This window comes from Denticeps clupeoides, chromosome 13 (genome assembly GCF_900700375.1).
Source record: "Denticeps clupeoides chromosome 13, fDenClu1.1, whole genome shotgun sequence".
NCBI classification, from domain to species: domain Eukaryota; kingdom Metazoa; phylum Chordata; class Actinopteri; order Clupeiformes; family Denticipitidae; genus Denticeps; species Denticeps clupeoides.
In genome coordinates, this window is record NC_041719.1 from 14,616,394 (window position 1) to 14,644,146 (window position 27,753).

Genomic DNA, 27,753 nt, shown 5'->3' on the forward strand with positions numbered 1-27,753 from the left:
TGACTGTCTCTCTCACTCTCTGTTACTTCCCCAGTTCCTCCCAAGATTTATGACATATCATCTGACATCACAGTAAACGAAGGCAGCAATATTTCGCTCATCTGCACAGCCACTGGAAAACCTGAGCCAACAATCTTCTGGAGGCATATAACCCCATTAGGTGAGTCTAAATAACGACTAATTCATCCCCGTTATCGGTAGCAGAGAGATTAAAAAAGTGCCCCAGAGGTTCCACTGTTTATCTGCATCCCTCTTCTAATATGCTGCACTCTGCTTAAACTGTCTTACTCGCAAAAAGCAAATGAGACCTACCTTGGTTTTAGCTGCCTACAACTGCATGTCCAGTCAGTATTCCAGTATTTCCACAAGTTCGAATGTAGTTGTGTCATGTTGGACTGAAAATGTTGATCTTAAAGGACTTGTGCATGGGCCACCATTTTCAGCAGGTTTACATCAGTGAATCACAGATGTCCTGCTGTCACTAGAGCCAGACAGATCTTTGAATGCTTATTTGGATGGTGGGCCTCCTTAAAGTATATCCTGTCCTTGGCTTCCTCTGGTGCTCATCAACAGAGATCAAAAGGGCAAAAGTTTTTTTTTTAACCCCCACGTCACATTTTAAAAAGCATGACATTAAATAAATGCTGCAATTGACCTTTGTTTGGAAATAGGTTATCCAGAGCAGACTACATCACCCTGTACTTAACTTCTGGTATTTACTGGATTTGGTTGGTTGGCTGATATGCTCTAAATACCAAATACCTGTTTTGGGGGAAAAAATATTAGCTTTTTTCATCATTTCAGTCAAACACAACAGATACCCCACAATTCTTTTGTAATATATTTGCACCATAGCATGTTCACAGTAGCGTGGGTGCACTGTGAATAGAATATTATTTCCGTTGTATGAGCCAGCTGATTGTTATCAGGATTATGTCTTCAATAGGCTGATAAAATTAAAGCCTGTCACAGTACTATGCTGTGGTAAATGAGTGCAGTAGCTGGAGAGTTACAGCGTCAGACTTTTGCAAAATATGCAAATTTGGACTTGCCTGTGAAATGGCCGTTCCATGTGTAATGTAAAAACACACAAACACACATACACACACACACACACATTTTGTAAAATCAAGATGAAAGGTTAGAATGTGTCAGTCTTTTGGACAAATACTCACATAAGGAGGAAACACTTAAGCAGTATCAACCGTATCTACCTTCAATTATTTGTAGGGATGTACCAATTCTAAGCAGATGCGAGGTTTGAAACGAACAATTTTGCTCATAGCGATATTTTTTATTACTATTATTATTGGTATGCACACTAGTTATACAAAGATTCATAAAAATAGTACTTTACTGTTGCTCAACACATATTGGATTTTTTTTCTAAAAGGGCAGAGGGCTCTGCTTTTAATGCAGGACGATGAATGTCAAACACAAGATTTATTGGGTTTTGTTTTGCTCAGTGATTATTGTCTCATGGAGAAGCATGGGATGTAATAATAAATGTTTAGCATTTGGAGGTCTATGCCTTTTTTCCCCTAACCTTAAAAGCCATTCTGCAATAAGACTGAGCCATGCAATATTTGTTTTACAAATGCAGAGAAACAGTATAATTTGTACATATACATTCAAAGGTAACGTACAAAGTGCTGACAAAGTGCTCTCTCTATATATATATATATATGTCCTTGTTTAACCTTTTTATCTTAAAAAGGCAGTAACTCTGATAAAGTCATTGTTGTCACGCTTTCTAACCACCCCAAATGCCAAGCCGTCTCCATCCTTGGACTGTACCACTTAGTCAGGCTTTTTAACCACTGTATGTGTCATGAAAACTGCTCCTGAGACAACTGTCTCTTTTCTCAGATCTTCCTGTGTCGAGGGTCAGGGATCTCTGACACTGGTCATGTTACGTCATAGCGAGGAGGAGCCGGGCAAGCTTTTCAAATGACATGCATAGTTCTGGTGGCGGAGACACAAAACGTGCATTGATAAGCGGTTCCCGTTGTGAATCCCAGTGACGCCAAGTCCTGAAACTGAAAGAGTCTGCTTGTCATTGCTTCTAGTGATACATGTACGAAGGCATTTGCTTCTTCAAAGGAGGGTTTTGTTCAGACTGTGATTTTCTTTAAATGGTTTGAATCCCGTCTGCACACGATTTTGGAAGAGCGCAGTGTCCTAACAGCCCCCTTTTTTCCTGTATTTTGTTATAAGCGGCGGTGGAGGACGAGGTGTAAAAGCAGAGTGGAGACATTAAGAGAGCAGCAGACAAAGCGACTGCAGCTATGCTGAATAATGACAGAGCACTGCCTCGCCACACAATGGGCTCGGTATGAGCTTATATGTGAAGGGCATCAGGAAAGGGCGGGGAGGGATTGTGAGCGGTGTTTTCTGGTAAATGTGGAAAATTGTTTTACTCTGAGCAGTGTGGAATTCTAAATGCACCATTCTGCCATTCCACTGATGGGTCCATTTAATTAAAAGAATAAGATTGAGCCATTAAGTTACAGTTTAATGGAGTTGAAGGAGTTAGCTCTCTATAATTTGAAGGAAGCTCTAAAGTTTCAATTGACTGTTTTCGGAGCATATTATGTGATCAAATGTAAAAATGAATCGTTGCCGTTCCTCTATGGTGGAAGAATGATTAGTAATGATGGATGCACTAAGGACTTACTGTGCTTGTCTGGGGAGTTTAATTTGTCCCTACATTGTAACCATTAACACAAGATCTCGTTGTTAATTGTGGAGCCCTAGAAGCAGAGAGGTGATAAATGATGGAACAGAAAGAATTAGAGGAAACTGGCAGCAGATGAACCAGCCATTTGGAGCACTTGAGCAAGATTTGGCAACAGCCAGAGATCTGTTTTTCTGCAACAGAAGATTCCCTCTACAGGCCTACCTGGTAACAAACCCAACATTTTTTAATTGCTTTTGCTGGTTCTGCTGCTTTCACAAACTTTCTTTGTGAAATAAAGTTCAACTCCATAAAAGGCTGAATTCAAACTGCTGTCCTCCAGGCCACCTTCGCAAATGACTGACATTTAGAAGGCCTTCCTCTGTGACCTTTCACAGCCACTTCCAGCTATATAACAGTTACATGATTATTCATTGGCATGCGCTCAACGTTGCCCCCAAACTCATTTGATTCAGGATATTTTGCCCTCAGATTGCCATTATATCATTGTTTTGTAATTGGTCTAAGGTCTGCATTTATTTTAAAGCAGGATTACACAGAAGGATATGGAACGTGTTCTGGTGTCAGCTGTGCAGCATTTACTCTCATGGACAAGGTGCACACCCACATACATTCTGTCTGTTACATACATAGCATCTTAAAAACAAGCATTAAAAAGATTACACAAGGAATGGTAATTATCATGTACATAAATATATAAAACATATTTATTAGCTTTAGCTTGTTGCTGTAATTTAACAATTTTCACATTTTACCCATTTTCACATTTTTATATCCTATAACAAAGGATATAGGTTGGAAACAGGTTGTTTTCTTCCTCCTTGGGCTCTCCAGCAGGGAAAGCTTCAGCATTCCCCATCACCTGACATCATTTTACCCATTTTGGCATTGTGCGGCCGTGACCGCCTGCTTCACCTCAGGGAGCTTTGGTGGAATCCTGCTGTTACCATAGATGCCCTGCACACAGGCAGGCTTTCACTTTGTGCAAAAGAAGCTCAGTTCACTCTGTTGCAGTGCTCTGTTCTTATCTAGCACCTGACAAGTCTGCCACTCTAATAGGTTCTCCGTGCCTTGATACAGAATGTGCCTAGAACACATCCATGATTAATTATGAGACAAATAAGTACCAACTTGAAAAAAGAATTTTCACAGCAGGGCCATGTGCTTTTAATTTCTTGTCTAAAATGCTGATGTTACCGCCTCACAATTCACAGAGAACAATTCAGAGCTTTCCATGTTCCTAAAAATGAAATGAATCTGTAAAGAACTCCATCAGATGCTATAGCAGTAGGAGTCCTAAAGATCCTAAAGATCACTGCTAGGCTGTGACACAGAGTCCTCAAACGAACGAAAAAGAACCCCAGGGTGACAGCTGAAGATCTGCAGGCATCTCATTCACTTTAAAATGTCAGTGTTCATGAGTCTAGTATAAGGAGTAAAATGAACAAAAGCAGTGAGAGGTGATAGAAGCAACCACTGTAGTGGCTCTGACTGGGAATAAAGTTGAACTTTTTGTAAATCTACACAAGTTTGGAGAAAACACAAACCCCCTACCAAGACCAAAGCCTTATACGAATAGGGAAGTGTGGTGCAGGGTGTGTTATGTAGGAGGCAGACTGGTTGCCTCAGAGTCTGGGAAGATTGCAATCATTGCGGGACCAAGCTGTATCAGGAAACTCTGCAGTAGAACGTCAGGGCATCTGTATGTGAGACCTAAAACTGAAGAGGCTGGGTCATGCATCATGCTAGTGGTCCAAAACACTGAAGTAAATCAACAAAAGAGTGACTTATGCAAAAGAAATACTAAGAAAAGTATGTCGAAAAGGTTGTGTAAAGGACTGCTATGTGATCTGAAGCAAACTTTACAAATCAACATAATTCACATCTTTCTACTTCATGCCACCCTTTTAAATAGGTTCTGTCCATCACATTACAGACAACTGTTTTATTCATCTTCTTCAGTTCTTACCAATAAATAACATGCACACATTGAAGTTATAAACTTAATAGATCACGTTAACAAATATAGTCAAAATATAAATGAAATAACATTATTCTATGACTTTATGCTCCCCTATAGGTGAATTGAATAACACATGTATTTTCCTGTTACTATGACACCTGGAAATGGGTGGTATATGTTAGGCAAAGCTAAGACAACTGACTGTTTGTGATAGAGAATCACAGCAGAAAGCAACATGTTAATCAAACCATCCACAACATTGCCGAAATGAACATGTTTCTGTTGCTTACATGGCAAGGATCAGTTCATATGGAACACACGATGAAGCAAGAACTTTGTACCAGGCTATTTGAGTTTGCCAGAACTGTCAGATGGATGGCTTGAGCATGATGAAAGGGACAGAAAAGAGTGTGTCCAAATCACCTAATCTGGCTCAACAGTGCAGACTACCCACTGCACATAGACACGTTGAAGCTGTCTTTTTCAGGTCATCTTTGCATGAGGTGCAAACTAAGACATCCGGACATCCAGTATTTACTCTCCGTAGGACATCTGCATAAGGTTTAATTATAGTACAAATGAGATCTTTGTGAATGTGAAAGTGAAGTGACTGTCATTGTGAACCACTGCAGCACAGCACACGGTGACACAAAGAAATGTGTCCTCTGCTTTTAACCATCACCTTTGGTGAGCAGGCCTACTATTTCTAGGCTCTGTGCAAAACTGTAGGTAACTGTTCCTCCACCATCTGAAAATACAGTTATACATGTTACAGTTATACAAATCATGCATTACAAAAATAAACTAATAAACACATTTATTTATTCTTTTTTTATTCATTCCATTTACCAACTATATCCAATATTTATACAACACAAAAAAATTCCTAAGCTTTAGTTCTGAGAGATGGCTGTGTGTCCTCCACCTCCACATCTTTGTGGTGCCTGCTTCAAATGCTCTGGCGCACACACCGCAGTCTGTATTCATACATATTTGTAAAAAATACTATACAACCTCTCTCAATACAGCCGTTTTGCGTAATATTTGTAACATCAATTGGAGAGGAAATCAAGTTATTCAAGTTATTGATCAAGTCATTAAGTTGATTATCAAATTACAGATTGGCATGGGCTAATTTTCTTTCCTTAGCCGACATGAAATATGGGCTTACCTTGTAGTACTCTGTAAACCTCTGTGTTTTCCATAGGTTTCTTGCCCTTTTCCTCCTTCATATTGAATTATAACCTTACAATAAAACATTAATGTGAATGGTATATGTAGGAACAGCATCAATGAAGTATAAAGGCGTCATGACGTGTGACAATTGACGGAAGAAAACCAAGCCACTGTTGTATTTGAAAAGCATATTGTGAGGTCAGAGAGAATAGTGGACGATGAGAGAAAGTTGTAGTATTAAGTATTTCTCTTTCTCTCTTGCTCAGTGTCCTGTCATCTCACACTGCCAATAGATCAACACTTACCATCCCAAGGCAATGGGAATTTTCAGCTTCCATCTGTCACTGCATCTGCACCACAGAAAGTTTAATTTAGAAATTATCAAATGACTAACTTTAACAGACTAATGCAGCATTAAAAGATGAATAATAAATCTGAAATTATGTCATTTCAATAATTAGGGGTGCATCGATACTACTCACTGAATTTCAAAGTTTTTTTCAGTGTGCTTCCATCTTTGTATCTGTCTGTTCTGGAAAGGTAGGAATCTAAAATTTGTTTATCTGTCTATCTGTTTATAAGCTCAGTTGTAGTATTGTGTATTACTAATAATTGTGTGGTGCATATCAAAGGTAGATTGTGTGTTGTACAGTCAAACTGCCATCATGTGTCTGAAACCTATCTCAGTAACTATCTCTTACAGGCTTAGGAGAACATATTCACCCCGCAGAGGCTCTGTTACCAGCAACCTCGTCTACCCCATTTTGTCATCTACTTCTCAAACAAGAGTTGTAGGTGGGCTCTGGAACTACCAGTCTGCTGTTAAACTTCATCTCTGCCCTCTCCACTTCTTGGACTTCTTGGCATGAACTGAGACTTGGATATCCTCTCAGAATTTAGCTACACCTGCTGCTCTCTCTTCTGCCTATAGTTTCTCCCCCACTCCTAGGAAAAATGGGAGAGGTGGCGGTTCTGGCCTCTTACTATCTCGGAATTGGTCCTTCACACCACTGCCTCTCACATCTAAAATTTCTTTTGAGTTCCATGCAGTGTTGGTCTCTTCACCAGTGAACATCCTCCTCATTTTTGATAAATTGGACATTCTGCTTAGTAATCTTTACATGGACACCCCTTTACCTCTCTTAGGTGATTTCAATCTTCCACTTGACAAACTTGCATTTGTCTTGCCTTCTTTTCCTTCTCCACTCTTTCTCCTTGACCAACAGCAGCAGCTCTTTCATCCACAAAAGAGTTCATGTCCTTGTCCTGGTCTTCAGTCGTCCCTCTCCACCTACTGACCATTCTTTCACTCTTCACATCTCTGACCACCACTTTCTGTCCTTCACCCTCACTTTACTGACTGACCACCATCCATCACTCATTCGACATAACATAACCTTCACTCTGTCTCACCTTCATCTGTCTCTTCCTGCACTCTTTCAAATCTTTCAACCTCTAACTCATTCTTTTCCTTACCCCTGGGAACCGTCACTAACACTCTCCTCTCCTCACTTTTCCTTTTCTATGGATCATCTCTGCCCTCTATCTTCCAAACCCAAAAGGATTTCTCCCTTCTCCCTGGCTATATAGTCGAAGGAATATAAGAAATCACAGCTTGACTCAGACCTGCTGCATTATCAGAAACTCCCACGCAACTTCTCCACTAACCTCAACTTTGCTAAATCTACTTTCTACAAAACCGGAACCCTCTGCCCACAACCCTTAAAAACAACACAACATTCTCATCTCTATTGAATCCTCCATCTCACATTGCTCCATCTTCCATAACCTCTGAAGACTTTGTTCACAGGGAAGATTGAGCAAATCTGCCAGACATTCTCCACCACCACAACCCCTACTCTACCCTCTGAAGACTTGCTGACTGCCCCCAGAACAATTTTCAAAACTCACATCAGATGAACTCATCCAGATCATATCTACAGGCAATTCAACCACCTGTCCACTGGATCCAATCCCCTCCACAATGCTCCAAACAATCTATTCCTGACCACATCCCCTTCATTTCTCATGTCATAAATGGTTCAGTTACATCTGGTCATGTACCATCTGTCTTTAAAACAGCAAATCCTCAAGAAACCCACTGCTGATCCAGCAGACATTAACAACTACAGACCTGTTTCTCTTCTCTTATTTCTTTCTAAAGTCATTGAGTGCTGTGTCTACAATCAGCTAACACTTCATATGTCTCAGAACATTTTCCTAGATCCAAACCAGTCTGACTTCAGAGCAGGTCATTCTACAGAGACAACCCTTCTGGCTGTTTCTGAGACTCTACATGCAGCCAGATCAGCAAAAAAAAAAACGACCTCTCTGCAACATTTGATACAGTTAACCACAAGACTCTCATGTCCAGCTTGAAGAGACTTAGAATTTGGGGCTCAGCATTGAAATGGTTTGCTTCCTACCTTGATGATCATTCTTACCAACTGATTTGGAAAGCATCCACATCTGCTTCATGCAGACTCTCAGCTGGTAGCCCTGAGGGCTCAGTCCTATCCTTTTATCCCTCCACACTAGATCACTTGGTGTGGTAATTTCTTCATATGGGTTATCCTACCAATGCTATGCCGACGACACACAAATCATCTCCTCTTTTCCTCCCTGCTATCTACCTGAACAACTCTTCTTCAACTGCACGCAACCTTGGAGTAACTATAGACCACCAACTCTCCCTATTGACTTACATCACCAATCTTTTCCACTCATGTAGATTCCTTCTCTACAACATCAGAAGGATCCATCCTGTCAACACAGGCCACCCAGATACTTGTTCAGTCCCTAGTAATCTCATGACTGGATAAATGTAACTCCCTTCTAGCAAATTCTCCCACAAAACCCAACTGCTATGCTATTTTCTAATGGCAGCTTAAGACCTTCCTCTTTAGAGAATACTTAGACTAACCTGTAACTTTCTTATGGTTTGACTTATGCATGGGAAACTATAACAGAGTTAAAATAACTGACTGTATTCATGGTTTGTGTCCTAGTGAAACAGAACTGATTACTTCAATGATGGTAACATGAAAACACGTTGTAAGTTGCTCTGGATAAGGGTGCCAAATGCCATAAATGTAAAATGTAAACATAAAGTATTTTGACTTACCATACCTTGGAAAATTCAATCATTCATCAGCACATGGTCTCAAATCAGCTTAAATTTTTTTGTCTTTCACATAGTTTTTCTGGCACACTCACAAAACGAAAGCACTGCAGTGCCCGGAAATGGGCAATGACATTGTCGTCATAGGCACAGACACCTAGTTTTTTCACTACATCAGGAAACACATTTTACTGCATTTTACCAATCAATTGGTTACAACACGTCATCTGGTGTAACGTGGACCAGCAGCGGATGTGAAAAAGATGTTGCTTTAACATGTCTTTGTGCAGTGGGATATTCATTAACATCATACTTAGACATCAAAACAGTTTGCATGTTGTGTAAATGTCCAGAATTGGTCTTGGACCAATGGAAGCAATATAGACATGGTTTGCATTGTAGCACCTACCTAAAGATTGTTCAACGATGGATTTAAGGAACACTAATTGTGCTCTCCAATCGAGCATCTGTGGAATGTTCTAAAAAATCAAACATGCTTGCAGGTTCAGGAGATGCAGGAGGGGTGAGGGTGCTTAGGCTGGCATGAGAGGTCTGCAAGGGAGGAAGAGATGGAGTGCAGGGGTGAGAGCACACATTGTGGTAATAAGTTCAGTCTTTACCTTGGCTGGTAAGGGGGCAGGCGATAGAGAAATCTTCAGATGAGGTTTGTCAATGGCGAGGTCCAGAACACAAAGGGATTGAGAAGAGGCAGCTTTGAGGGGGCACGCAAGGGGTCGGGTGCATCAAGATCAAAACAGATGACAGGCCAGGGACAATCCAAAAGAGTAGTCAAAGAAAGGTCAGCGAGCAACAACAAAGGGACAAACCACAATGATGAGCGGGCGAGGATCCAAGATGGCCTCAGTTTGTTTATAGATTACGTCAAACCCTTGTGGCCTCCACAGTACATGGAAACAAATGACGAGACACATAAGTGAACTTTATTTAGAGTTAGGGTTAGGGATGGGGTAGATTTAGGGTTACTAGTTAAGTTTAGGGTTAGGTGTGTAGGTGACGTGTTTCTGCCTAATGTGGCGCTCCACACCTCACACTGCACACTGGCTGCAGCCAGACCCTTCTCGATCCCTTCCACATCTACTTCCGGTTGGCCACCCCCATGTGTGCACGCGCACCACCTGCGGGCAGGGAAGTTGAATAGGAATGTGACAGATCTGTTACTGACAGCTTGGCTCCATATGCCACATCATATCTTCTACCATAAACTATGCATAGTCATAATGTTTTGGATGATCAATGTACATAGAACGTTTACCTATGCGTTGTTGCCCATTCTTTTCTAAAATGAAAATTAAGAGCCGCTCAAACGCATAAAGATATCTTCAGCTACATCTGCTGTTCAAATCCCTGCTGTTCCCAATTGTGGAAGTGAAATGTGCCATGGTGCTTGATTAATTGAGTAACTGGGCTGTAGGGTAACAGGGTGAAGAAATAAAAACAATAATCATTATGGGAGGTGATATTCAGTGTTTCCAGTAATGAAAACACTAAATATGACAAATGAACCCGCCTGAATGAACATTTATGTGGATTTATAGACTTGCCAGGACTGTCATAGGTCGGTAAACATCTTTCTCCTTTTATGATTTGCAATATTGTGATGCATTTTGCATCATGGCCATTATAGATTATCATGGTTAATATGCCAATAGTTTTGTCATGTGTCATGCAAAATAACAAAGCACTAGTCTCTAATCATATTCACATGAAGTAATAACTACACTAGAACTGGACTCACCGTCTCATATTTTTAAGAGGAAAAAAGGATAAAGGGAATTCTTTATCAATGTGTATAAATTTGTGTGTCCTTCCTGTTGAACTAAATTATAATAATAATGGGTAATGGATGGTTTTGGTTTTAAACATTTGATTACGTTTATGTTTAACATTGTTCATGTTCAGTATGATTTACATGTTTATTACAAGTGTAAACAGAAATGCCTGTTATGCACAAGCATTCAGTCCCAAAGCCTACAGGTTGTTGGTGAGAAATACAATATACCGAATAGGCTTACAGGCTAATAATGTTTAATATATTTTGTTGTGTGAATGAATCTGGAAATCTTAAACTGTTGTGTTGGGAAACATTTGGTCCTACATTCATGTAGATGTTTCTTGGATATGAAAGACCATTGTTTAGGTTCAATGGTGGATTTAAGGGACATTAATTGTGCTTTCCCGATCTTAATTCAATGGAGCATCTGGGGGATGTTCTGTAAAATGTTTGTAGTGTGAGTTATAATATATAATAATAATAATACATTTTATTACATCAAAATCTCAAATTTTAGAAAATCTGAAAAAGGGATAAGAAAGAGAAATAAATACATAAATTGTTACATGCTGAAAACAAGATCAGAAAAGTACAATGAGAGATTTTAAACCAAAGGCTGTGCAAAAATGAAATGTTTTCAGTCCTCTTTTAAATCTCTGTGGAGTGTAGCACCCTTAAGGTTTCAAGGTGGGCATTCCATAGGCTAGGGGCAGAGGCACAGAAAGCTCTATCCCCTATGGATTTTATTTTTGTATCTGGAGTCAGTGAGAGCGTGGTGTACTTCGGGGCATTTCCTTAGGTGTATTTATGAGTGAGGAGACAGACCTTGAATCCAATCTTAGCAGAGACAGGAAGCTTATTTTGTAAGTGAGAATGGGAGTTTTCAGAATATTATATGGTTAGAATGGGGCAGAGTTTGGCAATATTTTGGTTGTGGTGAAACGAGATCTTGCAAAGGTGGTTGACATGGGATTCAAAGGTGAGGTTGAAGTCCGTTTTAATGATTGATGAGGAGAGACGAATATAGTGACGAGAGAAGGTGATGCAGTTTATTGATGCTGATTTAATCTGGTCGGGGTATCCATCATGATAGCTTTTGACTTGGAACTGTTCATCCACACTTTTATTTCCTCCAAACAGATGGCGAGATGATGAGGGTGGCAGAAATAGTGATAGGGATTAAGGTGGGTTCACAGCAGTTTCTTTGAGAACTTGACAAATAAACCTCATTATTTAAGTTGGCTATAAAAGGATAACTATCTAAATTAGGCTCTGATTAACCTCCATCATGCAGGTCTGTCCAGATTGTCAGTAATTAAGTGCTGAAGCTTTTTTTACACCAAACGTCATCATCAGTAGGTGTATCTCAAAGTGGGGGCAGATATCCTACAATGTTATTTTAATTGCATATGGTAGATAATTATATAGCTAGAGGATTTTCTATGTTTTTAACAATCCATATCAATCCACACTACAACAAAAGGTTGTAGCATTATATATGTAATCTGTACCATGTCATGAAAATCTCTATTATCCTGCAGTGGCAAGAAATTGCGATAGGTGTTCATTCATTCAGATGCTGACACGACTTCCTCTCTGTGCCAAACATTGTGGTTGGTGAATGGTGTTGATGATGTAATTTCCATGAATGCCCCCTCAAATTCTATAGGCCATTCTCCTCCTCGTCCCACTTCTCTCCTCCTCATTATCATTTAAAGCTACAATGGGGAAATCTTATTGAGTGTCTGACTCAAAGTGGTTGTAATTCTGCACCAATGCTGAATTTCAAAGAGACTTCAGAAACAATGTAATGGAGAGCACCAAGACATATGTAAAAAATTAATGACATAGGACCTTTAACATTACATTCTTATAATGTATTTCATTGTAGTCAGAACAGTAACTTTAATGAATTTTGTGGAAAACAAGTGCTTTTCATTGACCTAAATACCAAAAACATGCTTTACAATGTAGCAAACACAAATTTTGTGTAACATAAAATGGTTACTTGTGCTGTATTTTAAAGTAATATTTGAGAAAAAAAAAAGACATGTGTTAGCAATAAGATAATGCTTTATTAGTCCCACAATTGTGAAATATGCATTATCATGGCAAAAGATAAAAAACTATACTAATAGTACAGTATAAAAAGTACAAAATATATGGACGAGTGTATTAAACATATAAAGTATATATGTGAATATGTTAAAAAAAAGTGTATGCATGTACACAAAGAATATATGTATGTATATATGTACAGATTGTGTATATATACTAGAGGTGGGCATAGATTAATTTTCTTAATCTAGATTAATCGCACTGTAATCTTGGAATTAATCTAGATTAATATCACTGTAATCTAAATTAATCTAGATTAATCTATATTTTAAATTAATATACATTAATCTAGATTAATCTAGATTAAAATGGCTCATTTGAATTCTGCCGAAGGCATTCAGAATATGTGTGCTACCCAAATAATGACTAAAAGTAAGTCTTTGAGAATGGGTTTCTCAAGCCAGGTGGCGCATTAGACCAGGGGCTCATCTCCTGTTTCCAAAATGCATCACAAACTGCTTGAGAAAGCTGTTCTACTGTGATAATTGGTGATGAAAATAAATAATGTTCAATAAGATGTACTTGTGTTTACCAACTGTTTATTCAGTTAAATAGCTGCATCCATGTTACCACGTCACGTTTGATGTGGTCATTTCACAGTTCGAAGACTCGTTCTCGCCCCCTACAGTGCAATTCGGCTAGGTATACATCCGCGCTAAAATATCAAGGTGAAAGTCATCATAGTGTAGCGGTTCTTCTTCTGCGTTGTGTAACTTTTTTATTTCGTTTCTTGAACCACAAATGATGAGCTGACACCCAAGAGATTTTCTGTGCAAAGTGTATTCTGTAAAAAAGCAAGGTCGTGTCAGAACATCGCGTCAGAACATCGCGTCTTTCTGCACCTCTCTCTACAATATACAGTATTAAAAGAACATAAAAAAATATTCACAAAATAACACACATGCAAAATATTCCTAATATGTACATGAATTAAAATGAAAGAAATAACTTTTTGCACACAAACCCCACGCACCTCACGCTCACGCCATGTGTCGAAGAGACCTGAACCGGGTCTCAAAAACAAAATAAATGTCTTTAGGAAATAAGAAACTAAAATACACAAGAAATAGATTAACGGCGATTTTTTTTTATCGCCGATAAAAGTCACGTTAACGCAGCACGTTTTTAATCGCCTGATAAGAGTCTCGCGTTAATGCAGCACGTTAACGCCGATATGGCCCACCACTAATATATACACATTTTGCACATAAGAAAGCACCGTGCTGTATTGTATAAGTATGGCCTTTCGTATTGTCATTTATAAAAGGTCCTTTTTATCTGGAGCCATGGCTCAGTTTTATTCTTCCCTGCATCAGGCAACATAATATAACATTTTCCAGTTTGTTTATCCATGGGCTCTATCTGCTCATGTGGAAATATCACCTCAGCTCACGCTCCACTTTTCCACACCTCTGTAATTTTGTGCCATTTTATCTGCTGTTAAAGAAGGAACTAACAGAAAGAAAGAAAGAAAGAAAGAAGCAACAGATCAAAAATGTGTATATTTCTGCAGGCATTTGACACATTAACATCTCAGACACACGCCATTCTCGGTGATGTTTTAGCTGAGTCAGAGCCTCATCAGTATGTCGGTGAGGAGTTTACCTCACTGTGCTATGAGACGGGCTCCCTTCACTGTAAAGTGTGATATAAATAGATTTCACACTGAGCAGCACCGCAGCGAGGATGAATTCCGGTCAGGAGGAACTCTGGGTGGTTTTATTCCAATATAACCGTGTCAGGCGCCTGCTGCGTTGTATTACCATTCATTACTCAAAGATTCGCAGGCAGATTCATCACGCTGCCACACAAATGATTTACTTATTTGGTGGTCTGTCGCCTTACAGCATACGTTTGTTCGTGTAATTCTCGGCCAATCAATACCCTCTTTGCTAGTTTGTGGAAATGACATGAGATCAAAACCACCTTTCCGTTAACCTTCTGTTCACTGTTCACAAGGCATTCTAGTTTCATTTCCCCTTGCAAACAGTCCACTCAGAGAATCACACCCTTGATGAAAATAAGAAGCCAGTAAAAGATGCCAAGCTGTACATAACAGGAGCAACTTATTTGCCTTTTACCTTAGAAGAAAGCTGTGTTTTGGTAATAAACTTGCTGACAAACTGCAATGCAGGTACATCATTTCCCAACCGGGACCCGGAAACTCCTCTTGATAATAGCTTTCAAATCATTTCACATTTATGGTCCTTCATGTTATTTTTTCCCTGGAAATTGTACCAATGTTCCTGGGACTTAATTTTCATCTATGAGACATTTTATTTTTGCTTATCTGTTTACCTTTCTCTCTATTTGGACAGTCAAAAAACACATTAGGCTCTTTTAATAGCCCATTTGGCCATTCCCATGGTGATGGATATGCTCATCATATTTATTTTCACCATTTTTGAAAATGTAGGTGTTCACCTAATGCAAAAAAAAGGTTGCAGGTTTTACTGGGTATTTAAAATAAGTTTCACTTTTACTTTTTCACTTTGGAACTCTTTTACAAGCTGCGTTGTCCGTGGTACATTTGGAGCAGAGCATCTGTTTGTTTATAAAAACACACATTAATAATCAGCGTGTATTAACGTTTCAGTGTTGGTAATCTTCCATTGGTTCCTGTACTTAAATGACTTTTTTCCCCCCTTCTTTTTATGCAGCCAAGAAACATGAAAGCGGGGAGTGTTTAAATATAACGGGAATAACAAGGGACCAGACTGGAGACTACGAGTGCAGCGCTCAGAACGACATCGCCTCTCCTGACACGAAGACGGTCAAAGTCATTGTCAACTGTGAGTACATTCAGACAGTTTTTTGTGTACTTGGATGGACAAAGATTGGGGACAAGGAAGGGTGGGGTACAGGCACATGGCTCCTTCAGCCTCATGTTTTATATCAGAGTAAAGTTATTATTTTTTTTATTTTTTATTTTTAATAGTTAACGAAAGAATTCCCTTTTTGTCTAAATGGAGATAATTAATTCTCACTAGGGAAAAATCTCAGTGTTATAAGGACTCTTCCATTATGCAGGTAATGAGTCTTTCAAAAGAGTGAAGAGACAGTAATGAACACTCCAGGCATTACTCATCACAGTCACATGGAGATCTGCCTCTCCAGGTACAAGGACTGAAGCATACTTGACCACTTTTCTTCCCTCTCTTTCCTGAGAGAAGTTCCTGCCTCGTCGCGAGGGATGGATATCATTCACCTCTTTGTCTGTGCACCGTATGGCGAACATCATCGCAGACAAGGAACTGATCTCACTCTCACCATCTGAGCTGGAGAGCACGATGTTGACAGCGAGCGTTACGTGATCGGTCACGTTTACTTTGGCAGCTTGCAGTCCTGCCTGTCTGTTGTTCAACACAATTGTGGGATTTGTTATTGTGAGAAGTGTGTATCCAAGGCTGGAATGATTCGCCCGTGATAAGCATTTCTATGAAATCATATATTTAGTGTGTTCCATGTGTTCCATTACAGATTACATTCATAACCTACATTTCAGAGTTATATTGCATACTACTAAAGAAAAGATATATAGTTCAGCTTAGAACCTTAGACAACCTTGTACTGTCAAGGAACTCACAATATGATACGTGTCAAGATACACGGGTCACGATATGATTATATCACGATCTATTGTGATATTGTACATATTGCAATATTCTACAGTTCCCTGTAAAAACAGAGCTAATATACAAGATGCTGTGATCGGTTTGTCATGTTTTGCAATTTCACTCTGCATGAAAGGCCAGGCAGTAATTCAAAGTCGCCAGCAGTACAGCGCCATCTACAGGAGTGGAGGTTGCAGTTGGATGCTGTGCTGACCTCACTAAAGAAAATACTCTACAGCACCACCCGGTGGACTAAATTTGTATACAAAAATATAGATATTTAATGTCCCTGTTTCGATACGCAAAATATCGCAATATATTGCAGTGTCGATATTTCTTACACCCCTATTAAACAATTTAATACTGTTTAATACTGTTCATATGTTTTTATATTTGGTCTTAATGTTTTTTAGATTAATTTCAATTCTGTGGTTGAAACCTGTTATAGGTTAATAATGACACAGCACTGTATGGTTAGTATAGAATTTCTGGGTATAACCACTCTATCGGAAATCAACATTGGCAGAACCTGAAGCACACAGAAATGGACTGATAGAACACCTATAGGGGAACCTGCGGGCATCAAGCAGTTTTTTCTTCATATCTTAGCTTATCAAGTCCTGTCACAAGGAAGAGCCTGACTCTGGAAACAGGATTTTTGTTGACTGTGATCTCACAGCTTAAAAACATTATTTTCTTTGGATAAAATCATATGCATTTCATTGGTTACATTGTGTGTATAATTGACAGAAGTAATGAAAAAGTATATTTTATAAATGTTATATAGTGTTCCCATTTATTCACTATTTGGTATGAAACATTTTGTCTTCTTCTAAATATTCCCAGTCACAGAATCCATCAAGCCTTTTTTACACAACAGAAATCCAGCATTGTCTGATCATTGTATGATGCTGAGTAAATGGACAGAGACGTTTCTCACGTCCATACCATTATGTTCTTTTCATCCCAGCCCTACTAATATCAGGCTTCTCAAAGATCTCAATGTTCCAGTTGAAATGAGCCTGGCAAAGGGCCTGCAACAGCAGATAATAAACACAGAAATACGGGCGTCAACAGGTACACACACAGCTGCGATTTCACTTAGAAAATGAGGATCTGCAAGCAAGGGTAGAAGCACTCAATCACGGTTATGAACTGCATATTGCTCTCTCGACAGAGACCATTGGTGCCGGTGATTCTATTCCTCCAAAAACATCCCGTTTTTTTTACTTTTTTTCCACCTACTGAAACATTGGAGCAGTTTACTGTAAAGTGTTTGTCTGCATGAGAGGACATCTGAAAGAGCTCATGATGGCATGGTGCTGCTCCATGTTCATCTGTTCATCTGTCAGTGGAGACAGCCAGGCAGCTGTGACTTTCTCCCCAACAGCAGACTAACTGCTGCAGAGTCGCAAAGCCTTGCCTAGATTGAACTAAAAATACACAAGATCCTAGTGATCTGTGTCTGTGTCTATAATCTCCAGTTCTTGCCGTAAAAAATGCCATAGATCCTGTGGAGAACCCTGTTGTCTTGTGCGCCACCCCCTGATTCTGTGTTTCATGGTGGTTCTTTCTCTCTGTGGAGAGGAATGAGCCAGGCCTCAGTCCCAGTCGTACACTCTCAATGCACTCAGCCATCAGCAATCAGTCACACTGCTGCCGTCTCTGGGGTGTTCAGCAGAACGTGGGTGTCTGATCCCAGAGCAGGGTCATCCATCACCACCATTTGGGTGTCAAAGAAAGGTTCTGTCTTTACAGTTTCCATCCCAGAAAGTGGCATTTAGGTAAATGAAGTTATATGTGTTTGGGAATTAATTGATAATTAATTTGACTAAGAAGTAGACCTCATCAGATCTGCGCATATTGTATGTGGTGTAGTGGTCTCCCCTTCCACAGGGGAGAGGGGGTAGAGGGTCATCTCCCCTTTCAGTGTTTCACATGGGAGAGTTGGATGTAGTTTGGGGGTCTGTCATTTAGAAATCTTAACTAGGACTTTTTCCACTCTTGTCCAGTTTAGCACCCAATTTGGTCCCTTTGGATCCCATTTAACAGAGCGAGAGCAGCCAAGTGTGTTGCTTAGTGTGCAAAATTCGCCATTACCGCAGATGTGAAGAAGCAAATAGCCTTACCACGAACATGCAGCACAGTTTACATTTATGGCATTTAGCAGATGCCCTTATCAAGAAGGACTTATTGGGACAGTCCCCCTGCAATTTAAATGTCTTGCTCAGGGACACTGTGATAGTAAGTTAGGTTTGAACTTATGGTTCATAGGCAAGTGTTTAAACCACTAGGCTACTAGTGAAAATGAAGTTATTGTCATTGTAAAACACTGCAGCACAGCACACGGTGACACAACAAAATGTGACCTCTGCTTTTAACCATCATCCTTGGTGAGCAGTGAGCAGCCATGACAGGCTCCCAGGGAGCAGTGTGTTGAGACGGTGCTTTGCTCAGTGGTACCTCAGTGGCACCTTGGTGAATCAGGATTTGAACCGGCAACCTTCTGATTATGGGGCTGCTTCCTTAACCTCTATGCCACTAATATATACTATAACTTGTGTAGTTGCAGAGTATAGGGCTATGAGTTTGAATCCTGGACCTTGCATGCTCTCCCTGTGTTGGTGCGGGTTAAGGATAGTGAGTGCATGAGTGAGTTCTGTAATATGTAAGACATTTTTACTCTCATGTGGTTTCATAACAGCACACAATGACAATCAATGACACAGTGACATGGACATAAAATGTTCTTGCTTTCACATGGGAGCACCATGTTTGTGCAATTGACATTTCACTTGTTTTTTTCGATTTTGCTTGTAAAATTGACCAAAATGATCCAAGAACAGCGTACACTAACATTGATAGCAAAAGGTATTTCTTCAGTTTGAAATCTGCACACTGCCATGTTTTGGGCGGCATGTGCCTGTGCTCTGTTGGGAATGTCGAAACAACAGATGGGGCTTGTAGCATCACAGAGAGAGGAGGAGAGAACACACAAAGTATGCCTGTGTATGTGTGTTCTGGTGAAGTAGGTCGGAAGTTAGTCCTTCCCTTCAATAATCTCTTTATTCTCACTGGTTCATTATTAGATTAACCTCATTAGACATCGCCATAAAATGCATGTGGGAATTTCTTGCATCATAATTACTAAGATGTGGAGCCTGAAAAAAAATGTGCCACACTTAAATTTAAGCCCTGATCCAATAAGATTTGCTTTTTATATATCATGCGTGTCTTAAATGACATTAATAATTATAATGCTTTATATCCGTTGCACTAAACACAAAGAAATATTACGAACCCAGCCGACTAGAGCCCAGCATGCAACTGTGATGCTTCCAGCAATATTTATTGTGCCGTCTAGCCATTGACCGGCAGTTAAGGGGGCCACTGCACTCCAGCCTGTTCTCCCAGGTATCTCAGCTTTCTACACAGTCCCCCTGCTGAGACAGCTGGCCGCGCCTCCTTGCTGATGGCCTTTCACTGACCTCCTGGCAAGACCTCTGAGAAGACAGGCGAGAGTCCCAAGCAGATGCCCTCCGTTTTACTCCAGAGCTAATCAAGCATTCAGAGAGGGCATGAACAATATCAATAAGAGAAAGGACATTTCTTTTTTATAGAAATTGGTGACCCCCCAAAACGACATTTTCATGATAACTTATCTTCTATTCAACGTGCAATGCCATTCTTGAAAGTATTGCAATAAATGAACCGATATTTAAATATATATATATATATATATATATATATACACACACACACACACAAGTTCTTGCTTACAGTGAATTTAATGCAGATTTAGTGCTATCAATCACAACTCCATGAGGCTTCATAGGACCATTTTAGTGGATTTGAAACTGGGCATGTGTCATGACCCGGTCCGGAAGGGGTTTATCATGTGTAATGTTCCCTAATCGTATTCACCTGTGTCTAATGTATAAAGCTCCCCTGATCGTTTCTGTTCACCGTTGGGTCTTTAAGTGTTACACGTTCACCATGTTGCCTCGTTCACCTGCCTCGTCATGCCACCATGGTTGTGACAGCATGTGACCATTATAAATTTTATATATTTATATATATATATATACACACATACACACACACACACACACATACACACACACAGTGCATCCAGAAAGTATTTCCAGCACATCACAGCACACTCACTTCAATATTCAGAGCATAAGGTCTTTGCAACTGACATTGGCATTTCAGCATAATCAGCGTAATGAAGTACATGCAAAAGTAATCTTTTTTTTCGCTTTGCAAAGTAATTACACCTTTTAAGTAAGTGTAGTTGACCTCCAGGATAATTGCAGATTAAGACCACTAATTAAAATAAGCATGAGAATGAAAACAATATGATACTCTTGCATGTTCCAGATTATTAATAAACATTGGGATTTTATAGTTGTATTGTTCCCGGTAAGAACTGAGGAGTGTGTCCTAAATGCAGGGCTTTGTGAAAAAAAATTATTTCATAATGGACTTGCCCTGTCTTGCACTCAGGATTATTCAGTGAAATGAATATGCATTGGCATTATGTTACTCTTGCTCCCGTGCTGCTTTTCACATTCCTTCTGCAGTAGGGTTAGGCGATGTGATATAGGAAGTGAAGATATAGGAAGTAGTAGTAGTAATAGCCTAATCGTACTATTTCAAATACAAAATAAAATATGATAATAACAGTAAAGACGCATCTGAACCAGAAAGAGTTTACACCAGTCACTTCAATGTTGATAACTAATTCTTTATATTTTTTATAAAGGTGAAATAGTGAAAAGGGATCATTACAATATGACAAATAGGGACAATTTGTGTGTAGGTCTACTGAGAATGACTGTTCAACATTTTGATGGGCACAAACCCCATTTTCCCAATTGAGGTGATAAGCACCCCACAAAACTGAAGTAGAAAAGAAGTGTTTACAAGGGCTGGATTTTATAAATCACTGTGTTGCGAAAAAATGTACTATGGTAACATAAACTGTATACAGCAATACTGAGTACCACCAGCATATTGATAATGTGTCACTGGAGGAAATCTAATATATATTGCAATACCAATATAGTGTGTCATTCTCCGAGTTTGTCAAGTCATATCTGGCATTAAGGACTTTGACACGGCTCTTTGAGAGCGTGATTTCAAATCACTGGGGAAAGAATGACTATGACTCTTGCAGCGTGTTTCCTCATCGCTTGCAGGCGTTCTTCCTGCCTCACCAGCCTACAATAAGATGGACAACAAAGTGAATCTTGAGATCTCGAAATCCCTGTAGCGTGTGCATTTCTAAAAGGCTTTGTAGAACGCGTGCGGTTCCTCCATACCCAGAGGGCTTTATATAGACTTTCCGGGGTGGGGGGAGGACCAGAACTGAGAAGATGGGACGGCAGCCATGTTGTGCATGCATATCGAACATACGCACGTTTTCAACAGCAAGCAGACAGTGTCACATCCAGGAGTCACAAACTCATTTTTCTGTCGTGAGTTTCAGTTGTTTTCTCTCAGTTTTTTGTTGTGCATGAGGTGCCAGATGTTCTATCTGCTCATCCGTGCAATTTTCAGACGCAGGCGCTGCGCAAGTCACGAAGGGGGAAAAAAATAAAGTCGAAATCTTGACAGATTCGATGACGTCATGCAGGTATGCAGATGGCGGAAGTGTTGATGCTGAACGTGCTCGTTTAAGAAAACGTACAAATGTAAAAGGCGTGCAGTGAGTCATCATGTGATTCTGTAAATGCATGTTTCTGGTAGAGTTGTCGGCAGTCCTCACCGGTGGCGCGTGCATAGTGCATAGTGCTAACTTTTTTCACGATTAGCTCAGGCAGTGGCGTAATCCTTTATGCTTTACCTCGGCCGGTAATTCTAACCATAATAAATGATTTGGCTTCCTTTAAGGACGATTGGTGTAATGCTCTGGTTGAAGCCCATTTCATCTGTAATTTACTAGATGTGACGTCAGTGCGCCCTAATCCATTTTTTTATTACCATATTTTAAGGGAGGGCCTAGGAGCGTGCGTACCTCCCAGAGTGAATTAGGGGCTGTATTTCTCGTTCAGACACCAAGGGTACAATTTGTTTCAGCAGAAGTGCTGAACGTTGCTCAACTTAATGGGTACAGATAAGTTCTGTAATCATTAAATGGTTTGGGGGTTTTATTTATGTATTATTTTACCCTTCCATTGAAATATGTCCATGCATGAAGCATAGTTTGTAATGGTAGTAATACTATTTATTTATTTATTTATTTATTTATTCCCTTCCTGCTGGTTTATTGGCCTGACCTGAGCAAACCCTGATGGTTCAACAGGGGCTAATGTAGTAGATGAATTCTTGCCCCTGTGTGCACATTTCATGTCTTGAGACTTACGTCGGGTTTGAAAAGGATGTAGTTAAATGCACAGTCCTTTTACCTTGACCAGAGGTTCTTTTTTTTTTTCCTGGGGAAGCGTAAGCTACGAGCGGCGGCTGCAGCGGATCTGGAAATAATTGATGTCAAGTAGTCTTAAGGAGAGAAACTGCAAAGTTCATTTAGGTTCAAGTTCTATTGAAGATAATCTTACCCAACTATTCACCTGCTTTTCACGGCTAATTTTACAAAAGGACTGAAAACTCAGCATCTACCATTTGACCACATTTTTCACTAACAAGAGAAGAGGTGCCAGGGAGGGGGTCCTGGTGTGATTAGCTGTAATCGCAAAGATGTTTTACTCAGACCTTAATGGAGGACGTCTTGGTTCATTTTACTGGTATCTGGTTAATGAGTTTTTTTTTCTTCTTTAAGGAATAACCCAGTTTAACCACAGAACGATAATGCTTTTGACTTTTTCTCCTTAAACTGAGAAACCAGATTTGTCTGCATTTCCTTTGTTTGCTCATGTTAATTGACCGCATAGTTGAAAGTCGAATCTGACTTATTTCTTAACTGGGCTTTTTTTTTTTCATTTCATTTGAAGGGCTTTTTTTTACACGTGTATAAACTCAGTGACATTCATGGTTTGCCTATTTAATTTTCTGTTTTGTTCTCAATTGTTTTAAACAGAGAATGTCTTTTGTCACCGAAACGCGAGCCTCGTTCCTAACTGCAGATCAGACAGGCAGAAATTCTTTGAAGTGGCACAAATAGAAGACCAGATGTTTTCTTTTCTCCCCCTCTTTCTTCTGCTTCTTTTCCAATACATTGCATCTTAATTACTTTTATCTGGTTGCAGCCTCAGCTTCTGACGAGGTCAGATTGCGATCTCGCAGCGCGCACAGAGCCGTGTTTGACATTAGGATGCTTTAGCTCAGCTGTGATTTCACTGACATTAGCCTAATGAATTGCAAGTTAAAGCCCTCTGCAGTTCACGTTCGGGTTTGATGAGTGGAACAGAATTCTAAATATGGAAATGTTTTAACCGATGCATAATCATTTATGGTAAGCGTATTCTTGACTTGCATAATAGCTGAGCTATCCTCATATTTTCACCCTGAGCTGAAGACAAAAACCATGGCTTGCTGATTGCTCACAAAAGCAGGCAAGCCACGGCGTTTTTCCTGCATCCCAATAGCATCTTTTGCATGCATATAGAGCAAATGTTTGTCTAATTATGACACAGTGAAGCCCTGAATATGAATATGAGTGGCCATGCTTTTTTTTTATATCAGTGCTTTTTCTTCTGTGTTGGAACTCATTTGACCATTTGCTGTGATTTGTGTCTCTGCATTTAATGACTTCATCAAGCATAGGACGTTTAAACCTAGGACTCTGTCCTCTGCATGGCCAGCAGACCTTAGTCGTTCCTCCTACTGCAAGGCTTTTATTTATAAGGAGTGGGTGTATTTGAGACAGAACATCTTGTCATTCTTGAAAATTTAAATGGAATACTTAATGAATTAATAAATCTTCCCCCGCATAAACCAGTGAGGGCTGACAAAGAGGAACAATGGGCCACAGAAAGTATTAGACGTTTTAGTTATTAGTCTTTCTGTTTATAAGCTGATAAGTCATGGACTGATGAGTCCATTTCTTAATTGTGAGGAAAACTTATTTTGGAACATGGCTGAAGAGGTGAGCCATTAATTCATCTTTAATAAATAAATAAAAAGCCTTCTCCTTCACAGAACAATAGATTTGAGCTAAATAAATAATATTGTGAAGAAATGTATCAATTTATCAAGCATCAACATGAAATCAATTCTGTACGAGACACTCAAATGCTTCTTTTAATTGATATTTTGATTTTTTTTTTTACTTTATGTTGATGAACCACTTTAGCGTCATCAAGACATTAGTGCCGCTCTCAGTCTGGTTATATTCCTGATTCCGGCAACTAATCTTCTTCACGACTAAGCCCTTCATAACTGGCAGTGGCTAGTGGCTAAAACAAATATAAACTTGGCCAAGTGTGTGGAATTCCTTCACTGAGAAGCTGTTCTGTAGTTAATTACAAGCATTATTTTAACAATGAGGATTACTGAAAGTGAATGAACTGACACTAAAGTCATTTTCAAGCTGCACCAACACGATCACCATGTTGTCCTAACCATTAAAATAGAAAATCCGGTCATTCAGCGTAAATTGCCTTATGATAATTGAGCATGTGGACTAGACAAGTGCTAGAGGTTAATTATTTTAAAAGACTGGGAAATAATCCACAAATAATCAGTTCAGTTTGAAAACCATGCAGATTCAAACTCATGCTCATTAAAACTTATTAGAGAAGAATAAGATTGATTTTTATGATTGTGACAGCCTCCACTGACCTGTTTCTTTTTTTAAGACATTTTGCACAAATCTATCACGATTTAAATGAACCACAGATTTCATGGCATAGGTAAAAAAATGTTTTAAATTTTTTTGCTGTATTCTTGTGAATGTGGGATCCTTGTATTGATACCAATACCACCCATATCTCCGAGCCACAATAGACGATGTGTTAGTCAGGCACTATATAGCAGACTTTAAAGTCTGAGGGGATCCCAGCAGGAGCAACACATAGGTACAGCATCGATACCTAACCCTCCGGGCAGGACACATAGTTATGACAGGTCTGTTAAGGTTGACAGGGTCCCTTGATCCTTGCAGCCACCTGGAACTGATGGAAGTGAACATTGGGCTGTCATCTGCCATGCGATGCAACTGCATGCTGAGATCCTTGCTTCTCAGTATCTCCAGGGTATTCTTAAACCTGGACTAAACAGCTGATGTGAGAGCATTCGCCAGGGCGATGGCAACAATTCTGTGGTGAGGTGCAAACTTTGGTCACTTACCAAGCCCCGCAATTACAACAAGCCAGCAGCTTGAACGTACCAGGTCCAAGAGGAGTGGACAGATTTGCTGAGACTGCTTTTTTGCGGATATTAAATGTTCTGGAGGCCTTGTTACTGTGAGGCTAACAGAATGCAAAAGTCCAGCCATCAGGCTGGCCAGTCAAGTACATTGTGCTTCTGTCAGAGTGCAGCTGACATGCTGAACCAGGTGAAAACAAAACAGTTTCTCTCCTCCTTTTTTTCACCGCGTTAATTTAGTCTCTTTGCAACTTGCACAGCTATTCATTTCTTTCCTATGCCTTTTTCTGTTTTTACCTGTGATTAGCCACTTTAAAGGTACAATGCGTACTTTTTTTGGTTTAAAACTTTTGCTCTCACATTAAATACCTTAATTACTGCAATTAATTTACGATTCATCATAGCTAGAGACAATTACATAAAGATGGAGACAGGCAGTAAATGAGCATATTCAGATGGCATGTCTTTAGCAACTTTTAGCCACTGATTTGCTAACTTCATGATAATATTGTGTGACTACATGATATTCAGTTACTAAACAGATTGGGAAGATGGCACAGACCGGGTACTGAAGAAATCAACATTTACTCCTCTCTACTGTACTCTCTACCTCTAATCAGTGTGCAAACTTACCGATATTTTTTATGTGTCTTCAAGGGGATGGCAGTTTGCAAAGTTTATTGGTTTATTAAATGAAAAATAAATCTGTGAGATTTTTTAGGCAATTTTTGCGTTACCTTGATTCTGGTGCCAGTGGTAGACAACACACTGCTTTCTAGTTAAATTCTACCTCCCAATACTCTTTAACGCATCTTAATGCCTCTATTATGATCCATTGTCGGGTCCTGATTCCCATTCCACAATATTACTGCATTAAAACACTTTACTGAATAATAAAGAGGAGCTGTCAGTGGTACTGGATTCTGATCTGTTATGTGGTTAACAGAAAATATTACAGTAATTGTTGCAGATGATTAATCAAATTATTGGCATCTATGATATTTCAGATCTAACTTTTCTTTTTTAAGAGTCTTAAAACCAAAAGAAAAAATGATAGAGAGAGTTATACCTAAGAGCCATGCTCTGTAGCAACTAATTTCATAGAAAAGCTACTGGGCGTCTGCCCTCAGGTGGATTCTCTTCCTCTCATTTCTCTGCATCAGTGCCCACCATCAGCTGTGCACATTTAGGCTTGCAGGCAGAATTAGCCTCCCTGCTAGAACATTAGGGTGTTTGATAAAGTGCATGCCTTGTTCAGTGAAAAGAAGGTTTGACAGAGCATCTCTGTTCTTCAGTGGAAGCACAAATAACATGCTGATATTTTTCACTAGTCAGATCTGGATAGGGGTATAGTCAATTTATACAGAAATTGCATCATGCATCTAGGTGACCAGTTATTTGCTATAATAAGTAATATCCCATCATTGAAATTAGTTGATTTATAGCCTGCAATATATGGTGCTTCACTAAAATATACAAAGATCAGCCACAACATTAAAGCCACTTGCCTAATATTTAGTAAGCCTCCCACATGCCAACAAATCAGATTTGACCTGGATTATAAATATCATATCTCCCCTGAATAATAAAACTGAATTATAAACACATTAGCAGTGGGTTACTTAAATCCTGTCTGTTGCAAGGTGAGGCTTAAAATAGGTTTGATTAGATTGAGATCTGAGGAATTTGGAAGTCATCACCTCTTGCCCTGAATCAGTTTTGCAGTGTGGTAATGTGCATTATCCTGCATAATCAGGGGATGCTGTCAGCTGAAAGTGGTGTATGTGGTCTTCAGCAGTCTGTGGTTAGGTAGTACATGTCAAAGAAATGGATGCAGTAGGCAAGATTCCTCAGAAGAGCTTGCTTAGAGCGTAGCACATGCTGATTTAGAGATGCTCTGACCCAGTTGTCTAGCATTGCAATTTTGCCCTTGTCAGGTTTCCTGCCTCAGTTTGGACTGTTCACATGCTGCCAGCCATATGTGTTCCCGCAATTGCTTCG

The 27,753-nt window shown here is 39.6% G+C and overlaps 1 protein-coding gene across 2 annotated transcripts in view; it reads left to right on the top strand.

The window, feature by feature from the left end:
• negr1 (neuronal growth regulator 1) overlaps window positions 1–27,753 on the top strand; it is a 118,732-nt gene that overhangs the window by 52,844 nt on the left and 38,135 nt on the right. For both annotated transcript variants that reach the window (XM_029001367.1, XM_029001368.1), the window contains exons 3-4: window positions 35–160; window positions 15,529–15,660. In XM_029001367.1, coding sequence (XP_028857200.1) covers window positions 35–160; window positions 15,529–15,660 — 258 coding nt within the window. The remainder of the gene's footprint in view (window positions 1–34; window positions 161–15,528; window positions 15,661–27,753) is intronic.